Source organism: Magnolia sinica, unplaced genomic scaffold (assembly GCF_029962835.1).
Source record: "Magnolia sinica isolate HGM2019 unplaced genomic scaffold, MsV1 ctg236, whole genome shotgun sequence".
Taxonomy (NCBI): domain Eukaryota; kingdom Viridiplantae; phylum Streptophyta; class Magnoliopsida; order Magnoliales; family Magnoliaceae; genus Magnolia; species Magnolia sinica.
In genome coordinates this window covers 94,762-116,488 of record NW_026682787.1, presented here as the reverse complement: position 1 = coordinate 116,488, position 21,727 = coordinate 94,762, and the positions used below count along the sequence as shown (strand labels likewise).

General features: G+C 43.0%; 2 protein-coding genes across 3 annotated transcripts in view; both read left to right on the top strand.

Annotated features, from left to right (window-relative positions):
• Positions 1 to 319: 319 nt before the first annotated feature.
• LOC131236123 (cytochrome P450 93A3-like) overlaps positions 320 to 21,727 on the top strand; it is a 72,266-nt gene continuing 50,858 nt past the window's right edge. The window contains exons 1-2 of one of the 2 annotated variants that reach the window (XR_009166546.1): positions 320 to 1,374; positions 3,346 to 4,088. Coding sequence is in view for 1 of the 2 variants with exons in the window: in XM_058233257.1 (XP_058089240.1) it covers positions 466 to 1,374; positions 3,346 to 3,990 (1,554 nt within the window). In the remaining variant the exon portion in view is untranslated. Of the gene's footprint in view, positions 1,375 to 3,345; positions 4,365 to 21,727 lie in introns of those variants that run through there. The other variant, XM_058233257.1, reaches the window with a different exon arrangement.
• LOC131236124 (cytochrome P450 93A3-like) lies at positions 10,192 to 21,480 on the top strand. The gene is made up of 2 exons (XM_058233258.1): positions 10,192 to 11,286; positions 20,457 to 21,480. The coding sequence occupies exons 1-2, from the start codon at positions 10,378 to 10,380 to the stop codon at positions 21,096 to 21,098; spliced, it is 1,551 nt and encodes a 516-aa protein (XP_058089241.1). The 5' UTR covers positions 10,192 to 10,377; the 3' UTR covers positions 21,099 to 21,480.

Genomic DNA, 21,727 nt, shown 5'->3' with positions numbered 1-21,727 from the left:
CTATCCGTCATTCGCGGGCAACAAGGGCCATTGTTCGGACGCATATTTTATCCCGAGTCTAGACCCTGCCAATATGGATGTACCAATAAGTCAATGCTGTTTGCCTCACCATCACCATGATGTATGTGTTTTATCACGCGGTCTATCCATCTTTACAGTTCATTGTAAGGACATGAGGCAAAAAATGAGGTAGATCCAAATCTCAGGTGGACCACGCCACAGGAAACAGGTGATTGATCACCCAACATTAAAAACTTCTCACGCGCAACAAAAGTTTTCTCCCATTTGTTTATATTTGTTTTCTCCCTTCGTACAAGTCTGTTTGACGTTATCAGCAAAAGTTAAATGATCCTTCATTTTCACTCTCATTTCATTCCTCCTGTAAAGTCCACACACCATTCCATCTGATCACCTCTTCATTCCCATTCCTCTCCACTCTCCGCCTAACCGTCTATCACACAAACCATGGCCAGCGATCTCCATTTCTACGCCATCCTCTTCCTCATCTGGCTCATCTCCACTGTCCTTATCCGGATCATCTTCTCTAATTCCCGAACCAGGGCCCGCCACCTCCCTCCGGGCCCGATACCCCTCCCCATCATCGGACATCTCCACCTCCTCGGTCCCATCCCTCACCAAGCTTTCCACAAGCTCTCCAAGCGCTATGGCTCGTTGATCCACCTCCGCCTCGGCTCTGTCCCCGCTGTCGTCGCCTCCAACGCTGACATTGCAAGAGAAATCCTCAAGACCCATGAGACCACCTTCGCATCCCGACCTCAACCATCAGCCATCCGTTACCTCGCCTACGGCACCTCTGGTTTCGCTTTCGCTCCTTACGGCCCCTACTGGAAGTTCATGAAGAAGCTCTGCATGTCCGATCTCTTAGGTGGGCGGACGCTTGATCAGCTCCAGCCCATCCGTAGTGAAGAGATCCGGCGATTCTTGCGACTTCTACATAAGAAATCCAATGGAGGAGAAGCAGTCGATGTTAGCCGAGAGCTCGTAACGATGACGAACAACACAGTATCGAGGATGGCAATGAGCTGCATATGTTCGGACTCGGAAGGGGAGGCGGAAGAGATGAGAAAGCTGGTGCACGAAGTGGCGGTGCTGGCCGGCACGTTCAACATATCGGATTATATCGGGTTATGTCGGAATTTGGATTTGCAGGGACTGAAGAAGAGGTACAAGGACGTGCACCAGAGATTCGATGCGATGATGGAGAGGATCATCAAAGAGCATGAAGAACAGAGGAAGATGAAGATAGGGAGAGGCGATGGTGTGAAGGATATTCTCGATATTTTGCTCGAGATAACGGAAGATGAGAGCGCCGAGATGAAACTGACGAGGGACAACATCAAAGCCTTTATCCTGGTAAGCACAATTCACCTTGTCTTTTCCAGACGGCTTGGGGTGGTAAGCTTACGGTGGTAAGGGAAGATGTGTGGCCCACGTGATGTATTCATCACATCCGAACCGTACATCAGATGCGTGACCACATATTACCAAGGGTTCCGAAAATCGGATCGATACAAATCACATGGGGGCTACAGCACAGGAACAAGTTGGGTACCTGAGTTGCAAACAAACCTAAGTTTTGGGTCTGAACATTTATCCATGCCTGAAGAAATGTCCAAATCGCCCAGTTTTCATATAAACAACACGGTGGACCCCACGCAAAACAAGATTGGGCGTCCCCTCTCGACTTTTTCCCTCTGTTGTGGTCCTCCTGCTTCATGGATCAGCCTGAATTTTGGGCGTTGGTGGTAACATAGACTGTAGGATCGGATGGATGGGTTAGATTTGTATGCATGAGTGAAGTTAGTGCTACATCTTCTCCGTACTACCGTAGCTTACGATAGTACCGGTACCACTGGAATGGACCCCGTTCCGGACTGGATAGGCGTGTCAATGGGCCGGGCTCGGGCCTTAATAATCTTAAAATTTGAATAGACCTAGCAGATGGCCCGGCCCGAAACAGTTCAAAATCCGTGCCGGGGCCTACCCCAAGCCTCGCCCTTTGAATTATGATCGTCAATCTTTCTCATCGGATGATCGATCACGGCCATTCATTAGGTGGTCTCTAATGTAAACATGCCATGTAGTAAAAATGGGATATGTTGAATTTGGACCGTTGGACTTTCATTCCACGAAGGACATGGAGGATAAGTGGAACCGGCCTTTTCAATATTCATTTTGTTTTATTTCTTCGTTTCTTTCCTTGTTTTGTTTGGTTTTAATTTGTTTTTTTCCCGGTAAGGTTTACAGATTTAGACAACTGGGATAAAAAATGATAATCCTAGTAAAATGGCCATCGAAAGAGTCAATTAGCTGCTGTATCGCACACCAGCGACCTAGCCCGGGAATGTACCTGGCGCATTCAAAAGAGCCCGGAAGTGATCAAGCCTCGTAACATTACCAACCACGGAAAGTGATCAAAGTTCTGTGGCCCCATCATGATATATTTATTATATCTACACCGTCCATCCATTTTTTGAGATCATTACAAGGGCATTTTCCCAAAAAAGAGTCATATCCAAAGTTCAAGTAGACCACTTAACAAATAGCAGTGTGGATAATGATTCCCACCATTAAAACATTCGTAAGACCCACAATATTTTTTTATTCCATCCAATATGTTCATAAGGTCACACAAACATGGATGAAGAAAGAAAAAACAAATATCAGATTGATCCAAAAACCTCAAGCAGGTTTCAATGATAGACGATCAATCTCCTGCTGCTTTCTCCAGTGTGGTCCACTTGATCTTTGGATCTGTCTTATTTTTGGATTCAACCCTTATAACGGTCTGTAAAAATGTTCAGATGGTTTGGATATAACACGTACCTCATGGTAAGGCCTACAGAACTTGGCGACGTCGCGAGGTCTCTGGTGTCCGGAACACCCGCCAATCCGCTTCCAATCCCAATTGCCGGAGTAGTGGACCGCAGCATATTCAACAGTGGATTGATCGAACTGTCCTAGCCGCCTACAAAGCCCTTCTTGTTATTGTGTTGAAGTTGGACCGTTAGTGGGAAATGATACAAAGGCACTCTGTACCGTAGTAGGGTAGCTAGGCGACAATGAGGGATGGGGGCTGATGTGATTGTACTCGTCCAGTCTCGAGTCGGGGGCGAATCAGCCAGGCTTAGCCATGACGCGTCTAGTTGACTCTTGGTGTCGAACCGGATCATGTCCGAACGAGTCCAAGTCGACTCGGATGGACATTCCAGTTTCTTAAAAACACTGCCTCAGCCCAAAGTTATAATCCCAATAGCCCATCCCAGCTTATACAATATTTGATCAGATGAGTATTTGATATTCCATCTTTTGAATCTTCTGCAGGATATCTATGTGGCAGGAACCGATACGTCTGCAATCACAACGGAATGGGCCTTGGCGGAACTCATCAACCATCCCGACATGTTCAAGAAAGCAAGGGTAGAGATCGATTCAGTCGTAGGAAAGAATAGATTGGCTGAAGAATCAGACGTCCCAAATCTTCCTTATCTCCAGGCAATTGTCAAAGAAACACTCCGACTGCACCCGAGCCCTCTGCTTCATAGAGAATCCACTGAAGATTGCAAGATCGGAGGCTACGATGTACCGGCTAACACCCTAGTGTTCGTCAATGTGTGGGCCATCGGAAGGGACCCTGAGCATTGGGTTGACCCACTTGAATTTCATCCTGAGAGATTCATGCCGTCTGATGATGAGAGTGATCGGAGTCACCACGTGGACGTTAGGGGGCAGCATTTCCATTACTTGCCGTTCGGGAGTGGTCGGAGAGGCTGCCCGGGCATTTCTCTAGCGTTGCAGGTCGTACAAACGACGCTCGCTTCCATGATCCAATGCTTTGATTGGACGGTTGGGATTGACGGAGAAAGTGCAACTGTTGATATGACGGAGGGCCCAGGATTGACACTCCCTAGGGCACATCCCTTGTTGTGTTTCCCCGTCGCCCGTGCAAATCTCGTTCCTTTTAACTGACTTATATGAAACACTTAAGTTTGTGATGCCCGCATGTGTGTGAAACCACCACACATGCCAGTGTGGGACACGTGTATGAGGTCCACGCTTTCCATGAGGTGGGCTACGTTGTCTAGTCAGAATACTACTGCACATCGTGTCCCACCCGATGGAGAATGTCGAATGTGGGGAGCATGCAACTTTGGCAAGTGCTTCTTTGCTTAGCAATGTGTAGCCTGGTAGGAGCTATTCCAATAAGGCCTGCGGACCTAATGTTCGTGTGTAAGTGTTACACGTGTTTTCCCTCCATAGTCAGCTTTTTCAATAATATTCTGATAATCGGAGTTTGTGATGGGAAAGATTATTGCCACTGAAATAAATGTTTTGATTAATCAGCAAGTACGTTCAATATCATTGGAAAAGTAGAAAAGCATATAAAGTTTCCAACATCACGGGTAGTTATCTAGAAGTCTATTTGGTCCCTCATGATGTATAATGGGTCATGGGTCGCGGATAATATCATGGCCAAGATGGATAAAAAAAGGCTTGATCGAAAGTGAAAGTGATCCAGACCATCCAGACTTTAAAATAGACGTATCTTGCAAACTACAATGAGTTATCCAATGTGCCATATATGATTTTTGGGTAGGACGATTTACTTGAGCCACCCAATCTACTACGCTAGATTGCTGATGCCGAATTTGCGAAATACCATCAGATCGATGGTCGAGTTCCTATTTTAATTTCATTTTTACTATTTTTTTTTTAATAATAAAAAGGTGGACATACTTCACCAGGGTAATCCAGTTTTAATTTTATTTTCACTGTTTATAGTAAGTTTTAGTTTGAATATAACTCTTCATCACTTGGGCTTTAGGAGTTGCGCCCAACATGAAAAGTGCTTAGAATAGTTAGGGGAATATCATGGTTTGGCTAAATAGGACACTTAGTATTTTTGGCTGAAAATCAAGCACAGTAGTAGGAATCATGATAGTCTATAAATAGTAAGTTTACTATTTATAGTAAGTCTCAATTTTTAGGAGTTTTAGTTGTAGTTTAATTCCGAAACTTCTTCCAAAGGCTTGTTATCCCTATTTGAAGGGATGTAGACTTGTTTATTTCATTCATCAATCAAATTTTGAATTTTTTAAAATATTATTTCTATTTTTCATGCTTTTTTCTCGTGGATTTGAGAAGTCTATGTGAGGATTCCAGAGAAGCTTTGTGGATTCGAAGTAGTTATCCTTGAGGAGGATGGTGATTGACCTCATCATGTTTATCCCTACTTCACCTCACATCCACCGTCCATCATGTGGCGCCAACCTTTGATGTATATCATTCATTGTGTAGGACCCACCTTTAATGTGGGTTATCCATCACGTCGGCCTACATTGGTTGTGGGCCATTCATTATTAGGGGTCGACCATTAAAGTGCATAGGTCATTAGGTAGGTCCCAGCTTTGATGTTAATTATCCATAATATGGGGCCCACCATCAATGTTTTTATCCATCATATGGGGCCCACCTTCAATATACACTGCCCATTATATGGAGCTCACTGTCATGAGGACCATCCATCATGCGTGACCCCCTTGAATATGGGCCACTCATCATTTGGCTGACCTTTAATGCAAATTGTCCATCATGTGGGGCCCACCTTGATGTGAATCATCCATCTTGTGGAGCCCACCATGATTAATTACCCATCATGTGGGTCCAACCTTCAACATGAGTTGCCCATCATGTGGGGCTAGCCTTGGATGTGGGCCATTCATTATTAGAAGCGGACCTTTGATGTGGATCATCCATTATGTGGGGGCGACCTCAATATGGGCCATCATCATGTGAGGCCCACTAGATAGTCTACCCACTTATGGGATGTTTTTCCAATCTCATGAACTTAGAAAGGATTTATGGCCATAAAAAGTATATTTCCTTACATAATTTACTAAGTTACCTTGTCATAAATGAAAATGAAGGAAATAAGTTACTTTTGTAAGTTTAAAATTAATAAAAAATGACTAATAGAAATTAGTTACTTTTAAAAAAAGTTACTTATTTAAGTTTAATTAATAACCAAGCTTATTTAATTAAAAAAATTAACTTATTAACTTACATAAGTTAAAAAAGCTACTTATTGGGTAGTATCCAAGTGGGCCCTAAATTCCATCAAAATGCTCATTTTAATTCTACCCTACCCAAGCATCCTCGAAGCACTGCAGAAAGAGGGAATTTAGTAGATGTTTCATGTTTCCACTGCGGGCATAATTATGGTTGGGTTACAATCACGTTGAGCGGAGCCATTTATCGGTTGGGTCCACAATCGAGGCCCAGCCAATTGTAAAAAAAACTCCTTCTGGGCAATCTAGGCCCAGCCAAGAGTTTTAGATAAGCTGCTGTTTGTGTTTTACTTTTCCCTTTCATCCAGGTCTGTATGGCGTTATCAACCCGTTGGATGGAAAATAAACATTATGACGAGCTTTTGAAAGTTTTTAACCATGCGTGTTCAATCACTGCTGTTTCCAAAGGAATTGGTTCACTTCATATTTGGATATGCTTCATTTTTTAGGGCGTGCCCTAAAATCAGCTGGAAAAATTGATGGACGGTATGATATGCAACACATATATCAAGTTGGACCCACCGTGTAGGCAACACCCACGAGATATTGCCCGGGTAACACCTACACACTTCAATCCGAAAGGTGACCAGTAATGGACCCCACATCATGTTGTGCACATCTGTAATATTTGCAAGTTGGATTGATTCAACTGTCCTGGCCGCCATTAAAGCCCTCATTGTCATCATTGAAGTTGGGATAGTTGACTTTCTTTATAATTGAAAATGAATAAATGATGCATGCTGTTACCTAGCCTTCAGGATTAAACAAGAGGCGGATCCAAAACTCAAGTTAGCTACACGGGTGAGGATTGAACGGGCACCATTGAAACATGTAGTCTCACAAAAGTTTTCCATTAGTGTTATATTAGTGTTTACCCTCCATGAATTGAGGTAGGAATCACCTTATAAAGGGGTTGGATGGCATCTACGTATTGGGGTGGGCATTAGAAACGTTTTCAACCGTTGGTATCTATATCCACACTGTTTCCTGTGGTGTGGTCCACTTGAATTCTGAATCTCCCTCAATTTTGAGTTTGTAACTAAAATGAGCTATCGAAACCGATGGACGGAGTGGATGTAATATAAACACTATGATAGGGCCACGGAGTTTTGGGTTACATGAGAGCCGTAGCCGGTTAGAGGCAAGTACTGATGTGCCTCTAATTTGGACTATGACCCGATCCTTCTCTTTATTAACTTTCGCGTGGTCCATATGACGTACTGAGTACTGAATTTCCTGTAGCTATGTAGGGTCCACATTGAGAACAAAAGTCAACTAGATCTAAAAACTCAAGTGGAACCCACCAGAGGAAACAGTGGCTATTATGCACACACCATTGAAACAGTGGGCTCGTCTTGTGAATGGTTTGGATGGAATATAAACACCATGTGAGCCTAGATAGGAAGATTTTAATGGTAGGTATCCACATCTCCACTGTTTCGTGGTGTGGCCAACTTAAGTTGAGATCTGGCCGGCACAACCGATAGACAAACTGGATATTACACAAATATCATGATGGCCCACAAAGCTTTTTGTTACATGGGCTCCTGATGTTGTGGCCATCGGGTTTCATGCTTCTCAGTGGCAGATGCAATAGCAACTGTGGGCTGCAGTTGGTAATCCAAGTATAAACACATCGTACTTGGGTTTTCAATCTATGCCATTGGGCACTGTCGCCACGGTAGATGACTCAGTGGGTGGTCATCTTCGCTATGGCATTATGATGCAGGGAGGGGCGTGATGAGGTCAGTCACTATCTTCTTCGGCGATAACTACTCTAAATCCATGTAGCTCTTTGGACTCCTCTCAAAGCTTTTTCAAAATTTAGGAAAAATAAAATAAATTATAAATTATAATAAATTGAAAATAAATTAATTGATGATAAAAATAAAATTACAATCATTTAAATAATGAGTCTAAACCTAGGATTGGAGTTTTAGACTTAGACTCCAACTCAAACACCCTAAAAACGCAACTTATTATAAATATTAAACTTACTATTTATAGACGATCATGATTCCTACTAGACTTCATAGTTTTTGGTTGAAAATAGTAAGTGTTCAATTTGACCTAACCCCATTATTTTTCTAATTTTTCTAAACCCTTTTCATGTTGGGCTCGACTCTTAAAACTAAAAGGATCAAAAGTTGTGATCAACCTAAAACTTACTATTTATAGTAAAAATGAAAATAAAATGAACTTTTGACCATCGATACGATGGAATCTTGCAAATCAAGCTTGGGCAACCTAGTGTAGCAGATTGGTTGGCTAAAATAGCTTCTCTTACTCCAAAATCATATATGATGTGTCGGAAAACTCATTTCAATTTGCAAGATATGACTGTTTTAAGGTTCTAGTAGTCCCAATCACTTTCACCTCCAATTGGGCCTTCTTTGATCCATCTTGGCCATGTAAATATCCATGACCCACACTACATCACATTAGCATGTGATAGTCCCCATCTTTATAATCAGACCACATCTTGTTTCTCCACCCCTATAAACTCAAGGTGCAATTATCCCATGCATGCATGCATGTCTATAAAGGGTTCGGCCTTAGCAGTCTCCTAAACTTTTTTGAATGAACAGTCAGATCCCCAAGCAACAGTTGTTTTTTTTTTTTCTTCACATGCACTGACACACTCCATGTGCCCGCACACTCACACCATAATGGGTGCTCGAACCCATGACTGTTTGGATTAATGTACATGTATCTAGGTTTTCATGGACACATACTAGAGTGTGGACCGCTATACTCTACCAATATAACTGTTAGTATTTTATGATTTATAGGGGCAATAGGTTATGTTTAGGCATGGCCCAGCATCCAACACTTAAATGGTCTAGGCCCAAATCTGGAATGGGCCTAGCACTAAGAGCCCAATCTTGAGCCCATCCCGGGTCCGACCATAAAATTGATAAAACTCTTATTTTTCAGTTAAATGTTCTCAATCTATCTGTTAAGCAATGGATCAGTCTGTGCTAATAAGCTAAAATGGCTAGAGCCCAAGCATGGCCTGAAAATTAATCCGATCATGTCTCCTTCAAAGTGAAAGGAGTTTTTTTTTTTTTTTTTTTGACACACACCCACGCACGGGCCGTAGTGGGATTTCACCACCTATGGGTTTCAAACTCAAGACCTCATGTTGGAACTCCTCTAAGTCTATCACTGAGGCAAGGACGGGAACCCCAAGTGAAAGCAGATTGGCGAGAGAAGTTGGGGCCATTTGTATTATAAACGGCGGTTCATGCGTGACTGAAAAAAAAACGGCGGTTCATGCATGACTCCTCAAAGGAAATAGTAGTCCTTTGAAACACATTAAACAAATTTTTTTTTCAAAAAAACAAAAATTCCCATCGCAAAGAAAACGTATTTATGCCGAATCGGGGGAAAATCTCAGGAAATCCGCGTCCAAATCGCCTTTGCTTCCCAAGAGCCCTGGAAATTGCTAATAAATTCCGTTGGATGAGAGTTGCATTTTGGATGGATTTTCAAACAACTGGAATAAGTCAAACAGGCCTTTCAAAGTCCTTGGGATTGGAGGATGCTTAACTAGGGATGACGTTTCAGACCTGGATACTTTATCCGCTCACGTAATATGGTGAAGGCACATCATGCAATCCGCTGCCTTTTCAACCGTCCATTTTGTTGGCTCGGTTGGCCAACTGCATTAGGTGGGATTAAGGTGGATGGAATTGTAAAGGTAAAGTAATTGCATGTGAAAGGTATTGTTGTATTGGGTGTATCTCATGTTTTCTAATATCATGTTTGGAACGGATGCACTGAAAAGTTAATCTCCAAATTTTCTTTCAAATTACACTTGGACTGAACTTGGATAAAAGATAAATTCATCATCCACCGGATATGAAATCCCATCCCATCTCACACTTTCCAACACAAAGCTCATTTTCAAAAGCCTCTAAAGTTAATTTTAATCACATCTCACACTACTTCCAAATATGTCATTCTCAATTTTGAATTGGGATTAGCAATACAATCCCATTTACTACAACTTAATACCACTGGCCAAACATGCCCTTAATGTCTATAAATGTGCGGTCAAACGTAAAATGGTGAATGTTCGAGATTTGAAGGAAAATTCAGATCCTCTGGTTGGGGGTATAAGTGCATTCTTGTTATTTCTTATTCCAGCAAGGGCAATTTGGTCAGCATTCATTTTCGCACTCTCATCTCAGATCTCGTTAAGAACTCCACAGGCCATTGCGTCTGATCACCTCATCATTCCCATTCCTCTACACTCTCCACCGGACCGTCCATCACACAAACCATGGCCGACGACCTCCAATCCTACGCCATCCTCTTCCTCATCTGGCTCATTTCCACTGTCCTGATAAGGACCATCCTCTCCAATTTCCGAACCACGGTCCGCTGCCTCCCACCGGGCCCGATAGCACTCCCGATCATCGGACACCTCCACCTCCTCGGTCCCATCCCTCACCAAGCCTTCCATAAGCTCTCCAAGCGCTACGGCTCTTTGATTCACCTCCGCCTTGGCTCTGTCTCTGCTGTCGTTGCCTCCAGTGCCGATATCGCAAGAGAAATCCTCAAGACTCACGAGACCGCCTTTGCATCCCGACCTGAATCCTCAGCCGTCCGTTACCTCGACTACGGCGGCTACGGTTTCGTCTTTGCTCCCTACGGCCCCTACTGGAAGTTCATGAAGAAGCTTTGCATGTCCGAGCTCTTAGGTGGGCGCATGCTCGATCAGCTCCAGCCCATCCGCCGTGAAGAGATCCGGCGATTATTGCGACTGCTACATAAGAAATCCAACGGAAGAGAAGCAGTCAACGTTGGCCGAGAGCTCATAACGATGGTGAACAACATAGTATCGAGGATGGCGATGAGCCGGATATGTTCGGATACGGAAGGGGAAGCGGAGGAAGTGAGGAAGATGGTGCATGAGATGGCGGTGCTGGCCGGCACGTTCAACGTATCCGATTATATCGGATTATGTCGAAATTTGGATTTGCAAGGCTTGAAGAAGAGGTTCGAGGATGTTCACCGGAGATTCGATACGATGATGGAGAGGATCATCAAAGAGCATGTAGAAGGGAGGAAGACGAAGATGGAGAGAGGCGATGGTGCGAAGGATATTCTCGATATTTTGCTCGAGATATCGGAAGATGAGAGCGCCGAGATGAAACTGACGAGGGAGAACATTAAAGCCTTTATCCTGGTAAGCCCATTCACCTTGTCTTTTTCGGACGGCGTGGATAGGATACATCCGTCATGGTGGGCCCACAGAACATTATCCAGTACTGGCAGCGTCAGTAGGCAATCCGTGTCCAGCAGTCGTAAGATCCTGGTGGGAGGGAAACGGATTGGTTACTCCCCCTGCCACCAGCCCCGTGGCTGGTGTTCGGTTCTCTGTGGGCCCTACCATGATGTATGTGTTTCATTCACTTTGTTTTTCCATTTTTAAAAATTATTTTAGGGCTTTATTCCAAAAATTAGAGAGACATAAATCTAAGGTGGACCACACCACAGGAGAACAATGGTGATTGGAGATCCACTATTAAAATCATCCCAAGGCCCACTGTACTGTTTATTTGACATCCAATTTGTTTATTAGGTCATACAATCTCAGATGAAGGGAAAAAACAAAGATCAGCTTGATCCAAAACTTTTATGACCCTCAAAAAGTTTTTAATGGTCTATCGTTGATTCAACACTGTTTCTGTAATGTGGTCCAGTTGAGATTGGGATATATCTCATTTTTGGTATCATACCATAGAATGATCTATAGAAATAGATGGACATACATCATGGTGGGCCCCACAGAGCACCAACTACCAGCCATTGGCTGGTGGCAGGGGGAGTAGCCAATCCGTTCCCTGATAGGGAGAGGGTAGAGCCCACGTGATGTATTCAGATTGGATTAGGTGTTACCCATGTTACCCCTGACCTGGCAGCATCGATCTGTTGATGTCCCTCAGAGGGGGTTCGAGCGCGAACCCGACGACTTCTGAAAGTTGATGGTCCAACCTGACAGCTTCTGCGGACCAATAATATACAGCCGAAACGGACTGGCTACTCCCCCTGCCACCAGCCAATGGCTGATGGTTGGTGCTCTGTGGGCCCCACCATGGTGCATCTGTTTCATCCATGCCGTCCATATATTATTCGAGATCATTTTATGGCATGAGACAAAAAATTAGGTATATCCCAATCTTAAGTGGACCACATTACAGGAAACAGCGTTGAATGAACCTCAACCATTAAAAACTTTTTGGGGACATAAAAGTTTTGGATCAAGCTGATCTTTGTTTTTTCCTTTCATCTGGGTCTGTGTGACCTAATCAACAGATTAAATGTCAAATAAAAAGTACAATAGCCTTAGGAGGATTTTAATGGTGGATATCCAACATTATTGTTTTCCTGTGGTGTGGTCCACCTAATATTTATATACCTATCATTTTTGGTACCAAAACTTAATATAATATTTAAAAAGGGATGAAACACGTACATCATGGTGGGCCCACACAGCACCGACCAATAGATAAAAAATATGATATACAGCCTGGATATACAACACATACAACGCGCTGGGCTCCAAGTCACGGAAACACCCACCAACGTGGCACCCGGGAAACACTAAATCCACTCCCTGACACATTTCAATCGGAACGGGGAGAATGGGCCGCAGTATTAGACCCCATAACTCGCGGAGCATATCTTTAAGTTGGATAGATCCAACTGTCATAGCCGCCTCGTAATTCTTCATTTTGTTGAAGTTGGACCATTGACTTTGACTTTTTTTTAAAAGTGGGAAATAATACTGTACAGCTGCTGCGCTGCAGCGAGTCGCCATCAATTATGAAGGGCAAGTGGCATATAAAGTCACCTAAACTTTCGATCAATGGCCCTCCCCAAATCAACGGTGACGGGGATGGTCTATACTCAAAGGAAACGACTTAAATGATGCAGGGAGGGATGTGATGAGGTCGATCACTATCTTCTTCAAGGATAACTACTCCAAATTCATGGAGCTCTCTATGCTCCTTAAGAAGCTTCCTTAAATTTACGAAGAATAAAATAAAAATAAATTATAATAAATTGATTGTTGACAAAATTTAAATTATAATAATTTAAATAATGAGTCTAAACTTAGGATGGAGTTGTAAACTCAAACTCCAACTCAAACTCCTTAAAAACATGACTTGTTATAAATAGTATAAACTTATTATTTATAAACAATCATGATTCCTACTAGACTTCATCGTTTTTGGCCAAAAATAATAAGTGTTCAATTTGACCTAACCTCGCTGTTTTCCTAATTTTTCTAAGCCTTTTTCATATCGGGCACTGTCGATGACTAAATCTGGACGATTCTCCAATTCGACCCATGAACTCCAAACTGCTTCAGCGTCTTAAACCTGCACACTCACAATGAGAAAAGGAGACCCTGGTCTAAGCAGGGGACCCTTCGATGCCTAAGTCAGGTCAAGAGAATCTTGGTGAAGAGAGTGCAAGATGTTGCGTACCTGTAGCAATGTAGTCTCATTGTATTTATACCTGACTATCGGACGGTCTGGGTCCGTTAATCTCGGGACGATTCGCTCAATCAGTGGGATTTTATAATTGTAGAGATATTGCTTGTAATCTAGGGATCGTGTAGCGTATTGTGCGTATCTGCGAGCGAAACAATCGGCCATCTCTGCTTAAGGTAGTTTCTTAGTTTAAAGCATGGAGCGTCCACGTCCAAGTCTGGCTTCGGCTCGGGCCAGAGAGGTCCTTACTTTGAGCCTCGGACCTAGATTAACATACACACGGACTTTTGCCATTGAGTTATTCCAATGGAGATCACGTCCCAAATCCGAACCGAGCTCTGACTTGGGCTCGTGGTGGACCCAGCTTTGCTTGTCTGTCGAATATTCCGAAGATCTCCCCTCCAAGCTCTGAGGTGGGCGGCGGACCTATCCTGTCGAGTTAAGTGTTCCCGTAACGGGTGATACAGATGTGAGTGGTCGAGTTATTGTTTTCTGGTCGGACAATAGTGGGACGGTCTGGAGTCTCAGGTTTGAGCTCCACACCGACTATCCCGGTCTTGGATCACTCCGACCTGACTACTTGCCTTGGAACTGGAACGTGACTGTGGCCGAGCCGGGAATCTTCCCTCTTCAGTAGTATTTATCATTCTAGATCGACTCTTATGTGTCCGATCGGGTTAAGGAGATGTCGGTTCTCCTCAGAATTGAAGTGGCTCGGATCTTCCCATAACAGGCACCACTCTTAAAACTAAAAGGATCAAAAGATATGATGAATCTAAAACTTACCATTTATAATAAAAATGAAAATAAAATGAACTTTCGACCATCATATAATGGAATCTTGCAAATCTGGCTTGGGGAACCCGGTGTAGTAGATTGGTTGGCTAAAGTAGCTTCTCCTACCCCAAAATCATATATAATACGTCGGAAAACTCATTTTAGTTTGCGAGATATGACTGTTTTAAAGTTCTGATGGTCCTGATCACTTTCACCTCCAATCGGGCATTCTTTGGTCCATCTTGGCCATGTAATAAGTGTTTGGGACCCACTCTGCATCACATTAGCATGTGATAGTCCCCATCTCTATAATCAGACCACATCTTGTTTCTCCACCCCTATAAACTCAGGGTGCAATTATCCCATTCATGCATGTCTACAAAGGGTTTGGCCTTAGCAATTGTCCTAAACGTTTTTGAATGAGCAGTCAGATGCCCAATTAAAAGTTTTTGTTTTTATTTTTATTTTTATTATTCTTCACATGCACTCGTACACTACATGTGCCCGCACACTCACACCATATTAATGGGTGCTCGAACCCATGAATGTTTGGATTAATGTACATGTATCTAGGTTTACATGGACACATACTGGAGTGTGGACCGCTATACTCTACCAATGTAACTGATAGTATTTTATGATTGATAGGGGCACTGGGTTGGGTTTAGGCCTGGCCTAGCATCCAACGCTTAACCGTCTAGGCCCAAATCTGGAATGGGCCTAGCACTGACTGCCCAAGCTTGAACCCATCCTAGGCTCGACCAGAAAATTGATAAAACTCCTATTTTACCATTAAAGGTTCTTAATCTATCTGTTAAGCAATGGACCACAATGCACAAACAAATGGACATTCATGAGGAATGAAATCAACGGTCTACATTCAAGATACATGTGTTGCCTAATCAATGATTCGAATGAGTATATTTGTAGGACATAAGGCATATGTACATTTGAACTAGTTGGGTCAGGTCAGGTCAGTCCGGGCTAAGCTAAAATGCCTAGAGCCTAAGCATGGCCTGAAAATTAATCCGGTCATGTCTCCTTCAAAGTGAAGGAAGATTGTCTACTGAGAAACTCACCAGGGAGGAGGGAGGACAAGAGAAGTCGGGGGCAAATGTATTATAAATGGCGGCCCATGCGTGACTACAGGAAATAGTAATCCTTTGAAACATATTAACAAAAAAATAAAAAAACAAAACAAAAATTCCCATCGCAAAGAAAACGTATTTATGTCAAATCGGGGGAAAATCTCAGCCACCTCAGTCTTTGCTTCTTGCTCATGGATTCCGTTGGATGAGAGCTGCATTTTGGATGGGCTTTCGAACAACTGGAATAAGTCAAACAGGCCCTTCAAAGTCCTCGGGATTGGAGGATGCTTCCCTAGGGATGACGTTTCAAACATGGATACTTTATCCGCTCGAGAAATTGACCATACTAGCCTCGTAAATTTTCCTAAAGAAATTCAACCTTCCAAATTGCATGAAGGCGGCTTAAGGCTGCTTTCTGGCGACTTTTAAAAAATATTTTGGACAAAAATGCCCTTATTCTTGGATAAGCAGTTGCACCGTTTGGACTGCAAATGAAGTAAGTGTTATTTCAATTTCGAAAAAGTGATGTGGATGAAAGCCTTTTTTAACATAGGCGAGGCCTAAGTTGTAGGGCCCACATTAATGTATGTGTATAATCCATGCCACCCATCCTTTTTGCCATGTCATTTAGGGCTAAGGCCCAAATATCAGCCTGATACGATGCTGGTGTGGGCTAGATAATAGGAAATAATGGTGACAATGACATCCATTGTTAAAACTTTCTAGGCTTATTGTGATATTTGTTAGAAGTGGACACTGCCCAAGTTAAGACTTTTTAACCCCACAATGAGCTGACTGACAAGGTGGATAGAATAGATCACCCATGGTGGGCCTCGACTCCTATTATTTAAAAATAAACAAGTAGATGACAAATCCATTCGAAGGGTCATGGTTTACATGCACTATAGATCGTTGTTGTCAACCACAACCCTTTGTGGATGAAAACCACAAGCCATTTTGCATGTGAACCACAACCCTTCGAATGGATCGTGGTTGTCATGTAGCAAGGGTCGAGGTTGTCATGTTATATGGGTCGTAGTTGTCATGTTATATGGGTCGTGGTTGTCATGGATCGTAGTTGTCATGTTATATGGGTTATGGTTGTCACGTAGGTCGTGGTTATCATGTTATATGGGTCGTGGTTGTCATATTATATAGGTCGTAGTTATCATGTTATATGGGTCGAGGTTGTTACGTGATGTGTGTATTTTGTGGTTGTAACGTAATAAGGGTTGATGTTGTCATGCTATAAGGATTGTGGGTCCTGTCGTGATTTTTGTGTCGAATCCAATTCGTCCATTGGATTTAGAATTTAATTTAACGTCATGGGTTAAAAAATGAGTTACATCTAAAATATTTATGCCCTAAAAGGTTTTCAATGGTAGGCTTTCAATTTCACTGCTTTCTATGGTGTGGTCCACGTGAGCCTTTGACATGCTTCATTTTTGAGCTAATTCCTTAAAATGATCTTTTAAAATGAATGGACGACATGGATAAAATATATACATTACAGTGGGCCCAATAAGACCATTCATCTATACATATATAGGGCCATGTAAGTCGAGTAACCTGACTTACTAAAATAGCCTTCCCGAGGTTTTGGGAGTTCGGACTCCTCTAGCTAACGTGACTTACTAAAATGAGATCAAATTTACATGAGTCCCAAAATGATGTATTTATTATATCCAAACCGTTCATCAATATTTAGAGATTATTTTAGAGCATTAGCCAAAAAATGAATCATATCCAAAGCTCAAATGACCGCAATCAATGAACCCTTGATGTGCTTCCAGCGCCCACCAACAAATCAGCTTTCATAGCCATCATCATCTAACCTTCCTGTCGACATCAAGTTGAGGCGAATGTTTGGAATGTGCCTCATATCCCTGAGAACTAATGTGCAGCCCACATCAGTATTCACACAAATATCACAGACCCCTACAATCTTTGATACGTCAGAATTTCCCATCTTTACAGTCTCAAAATCACCTGACTTGTAGCCTGTGAAGAAGTCCCTACGTGGAGTCACATGAAACGAGGCTCCCGAGTCTATCACCCAGTCGGTGTCCTGACTCGTAGCCGTGAGACAAATATCATGATCTGCATAAAGAATAGATACAACGACGCCATCTGAAGCGACCACAGTGAAATCTAATTCATGTTCCTTCTCCTTTCCTTTTTCTTTTTTGTCGTTCTTATTCTTACGACATTCATGCTTATAGTGACCATTTTTCAACAATTCCCGCATTTAACATCCTTTCTGGTGCTTGACTTGCCTCTTAATTTATCTCAGACCTTCCTACCCTTTCTGTTCTTTCCTCTCCCTCATTCTTGTGTTACAAGGGCCTCTTGTTGAGTAGGCTCCTGCGACTTTCTCATTGTCTCCTCATTGAAGAGACAGCTAGTTACCTGTTCCATTAATACATTTCCGTCTGACGCAGAGTTACTTAGAGATACCACCAATGTCTCTCAACTATCAGGCAATGAGCTAACCAATAATAAAGCCTGTAATTTATCATTCAGGACCATCTTCATAGCGGAGAGTTGGTTCAAAATATTGCTGACCTCATTCATGTACTCAGCTATAGAACCACCCTATTTGAACTTGAGATTCACAAGTCGTTGTATCAGGAAAATTTTATTGCTGGCTGTCTTCCTCTCCTATAGCCCTTACAGTTTCAGCCATAAGCTAGCGACTAAGGTTTCCGTAGACACATGGTGGAATACGGAATCGTCCGACCATGGTCTAATAAACCCCACCGCCTTCTGGTCCAATTTCTTCCAATCATTATCTATCATATCCTTTGACTTTGCTGATATGCCTTGAATTGGAGAATACAAGTCCTTGCAATAAAGGGAGTTCTCCATCTTATCATTCCATATGGTCTAGTTAAAACCATTGAGGCTGATCATCCTTGATGAGCCACATTCCATAATTCAAAATCGATCCCACTCTGTTCAATGAACTTCACTCTAATACCACTTTGTTGGGGGCCTTGCACCAAACCTTAGGATTTAGCCTCCCAAAAACACCCGAATTATGGGATAATAAAGCAATAAAATAAATCAAAGCATAACCACATGACACAAGAGATTTTTACGTGCAAAAATCTCAAAGAGGTAAAAACCATGGGACCTCGTCCAGATCAACAATTCACTATGAAGTAGAACGTTACAACCGATCATAAGCACACATCGCTTGGATTAAACCTTCTTCACTCACGCAGGAGTCGATAAACAAGAAGAGAATAAAAAGAAAATGGAGAGATCTTATCGATCACCAGGACGTAGAAGCGTTGAGACGTCGATTCTCTTCCACAAGCTTCCTCTCTCTCTCTCTCTCTCTTTTTGCTTTTTCTCCTTCTCACCTTTGATAGCCCTAAATCCTTTAGCAAACTCTTGCAAAGCTTACCTAGAAAAGCCCTAGGCACCCCTATTTATAGTTTAGGAAACTCCCTTTCGTACCCCTTGTGAAAGGGCCTCAAAATTCCGCAATCCTCACAAAATTGCGGAACGAATCTGCATAACCTCGACTGGTCGAGCGGCCCACTCGAGTGGTTGAGCACTTCCCTCGACTGGTCGAGCACCCCGGAGAAAATACATCAGATGGTCGCTGAATTTTAAGTCGAGCCTCACTCGATCGGTCAAGTGTCACCCACAACCGATTGAGTGGCCCACTCGACCGGTCGAGCAACATGGTGAAACACTTCGAATTTTCAACCCACTGCACTGTCTTTCCCATAAATTGAGGAGGAAAACTCCATCAAAGTAAGTGTTATATGAGCAACATATTGGTGGGTGTTGCCTTTACCCTGGGGCCTACCTTGATGTAGTGTTGTATATCCATGTCGTGAATTAGTTTTCCAACTTATTTTAGGGCATGTTCCATTAAATAAGACAAGTATTGAATGCCCAAGGGGTAAAAACTTGTTTGGAGCTACGAAAGTTTTAGATCAAGCTGTTATTGTGGTCTATGTGACCTTATCAATAGGTTGTATGGAAAATAAACATTACAGTGAGTCTTATCAATAGGTTGTATGGAAAATAAACATTACAGTGAGTCTTAGGAAGATTTTAACGGTGGGAGTTCAATCATCACCTTTTCTTTTGGTTTCATTTGCTTGAGATTTAGATTTGCTTCATTTTTGGAACCATGCACTAAAATGAGCTAAAAAAAAAATGATAAACGGCCTGGATATACAACACATACATCAAGCTGGGCTCCACGTCACGGAAACACCCTCCAATGTGGTACCCGGAAAACACCAAATCCGCTCCCTGACATATTTCAATCAGAATAGGGAGAATGGTCCGCAGTATTAGACCCCATACCGCGCCGAGCATATCTCTAACTGTCGTAGCCGCCTCGTTATTTTTTATTTTGTTGAAGTTGGACTATTGACTTTGACTTTCTTAGCGGAAAATGATACTGGAGAGCTGTACTGTAGTTAGTCGGCATCAATTATGAAGGGCAACTGGCATATAAAGTCACCTAAACTTTCGATCAATGGCCCCCAAATCGACGGTGAAGGGGATGTTCCATGGTCAAAAGGAAACGAATTAAATGATAGAAGCCTTAAAATTTTCCAATCTAAGAGTTTTACGATTGGGTATTCCCTATCGATGGCAAAGCCATTATTACACAAGTGCCACTTGGGCACGTGTGGCTGCCTTAGACGCTCGTGTGGTAAGGATGACCCCATCAAGAATTAGGAAATGCAGAGACGGGGTTGTAAACAGTCAAGCCATTGGGCTTGTCCAGATGACTCTTGGTTTCGAATCAAATCAGGTCCGAGTCGACTCGAATGGACTTACCTGAGTCCTAAAACCATTGCTCCACCACAAAGTTGTAAGCCCAAGGCCCCAAAGATAAAATGGGCTGAACTGGGCTTGTGATTACACATTGGGCCAACCAATCGAGCATGCCCATCCTAGCTTATTTAATATTTTGATCAGATGAGTTTTTATGCTATCTTTTGAATCTTCTACAGGACAACTTTGTGGCGGGAACCGATACGACTGCAGTCACAACGGAATGGGCCTTGGCGGAGCTCATCAACCATCCTGACGTGTTCAAGAAAGCAAGGGCAGAGATCGATTCAGTTGGAAAGAATAGATTGATTGAAGAATCCGACATCCCAAATCTTCCTTTCCTCCAGGCAATTGTCAAAGAAACACTCCGACTGCATCCACCAGGCCCAGTGATTTATAGAAAATCCACCAAAGATTGCAAGATCGGAGGCTACGATGTACCAGCTAACACCCAAGTGTTCATCAATGTCTGGACTATCGGAAGGGATCCCCAGCATTGGGTCGACCCACTTGAATTCCGTCCTGAGAGATTCATGCCGTCCGATGAGAGCGACCGGAGTCATCACGTGGACGTTAGGGGTCAGCATTTCCATTTCTTGCCGTTCGGGAGCGGACAGAGAGGCTGCCCAGGCACTTCTCTAGCATTGCAGGTCGTACAAACGACACTCGCTTCTATGATCCAATGCTTCGATTGGACGGTTGGGATCGGTGGAGAGAGTGCAACTGTTGATATGACGGAGGGCCCGGGATTGACACTCCCTAGGGCACATCCCTTGGTGTGTGTCCCCGTTGCCCGTTCAAATCCCGTACCTCTCAACTGACATATGAAATACTCAAGTTTGTGATTCCCACGTGTGTGGAACCACCACACATGCCAGCATGGGACACATGTATGAGGTCCATGCTTCTCATAAAGTAGACCACATTCTCTAGATATTCCGGTCTGAAAATCAGAAGATCTACTACACATCGTGTCCCACCTAATTGAGAAGGTAGAATGTTGCCAGCGTGCCACCTTAGCATGTGCTTGTGTTCTTAGCAAGTAGAAGCCTTGTACCTAATGTTCGCACGTGCGTGTTGCACGTGTCTTTGGTATACGTGCATTTTCTGTTCAATCAGCTTTTAAAGAGTTCTTATAATTAGAGTTCGTGATGGGATGGATTATTGCGAATCAAATAAATGTTTTGCTACATGCAATTACAACTTAAGGTCCTTTTGTGGAAGGATTCGTTTCAAATTTGGGATTAAGCCTAATCCTAATTTAGGTGGGCCCCACACCTTCTACATGTCAGATTCGCTGGTCTAAAGTGGTGCTTTCCTCCACATAAATGCAGCTAGCGAGGTAATTAGTTTGGTTAGAATAACGGTCAGCCCGAGCCGTTTATCTCGGTGGGGTCCACAATCTAGGCCGAGCCAATTGTGAAAAATCTACTCCTGCGCTATCTTTTGG

Coding starts and splice junctions, on each gene's coding strand:
- LOC131236124 (XM_058233258.1), top strand. CDS start 10,378: ATGGCCGACGACCTCCAATCCTACGCCATCCTCTTCCTCATCTGGCTC. Junction 11,287..20,456: donor ACATTAAAGCCTTTATCCTG/GTAAGCCCATTC, acceptor AATCTTCTACAG/GACAACTTTGTGGCGGGAAC.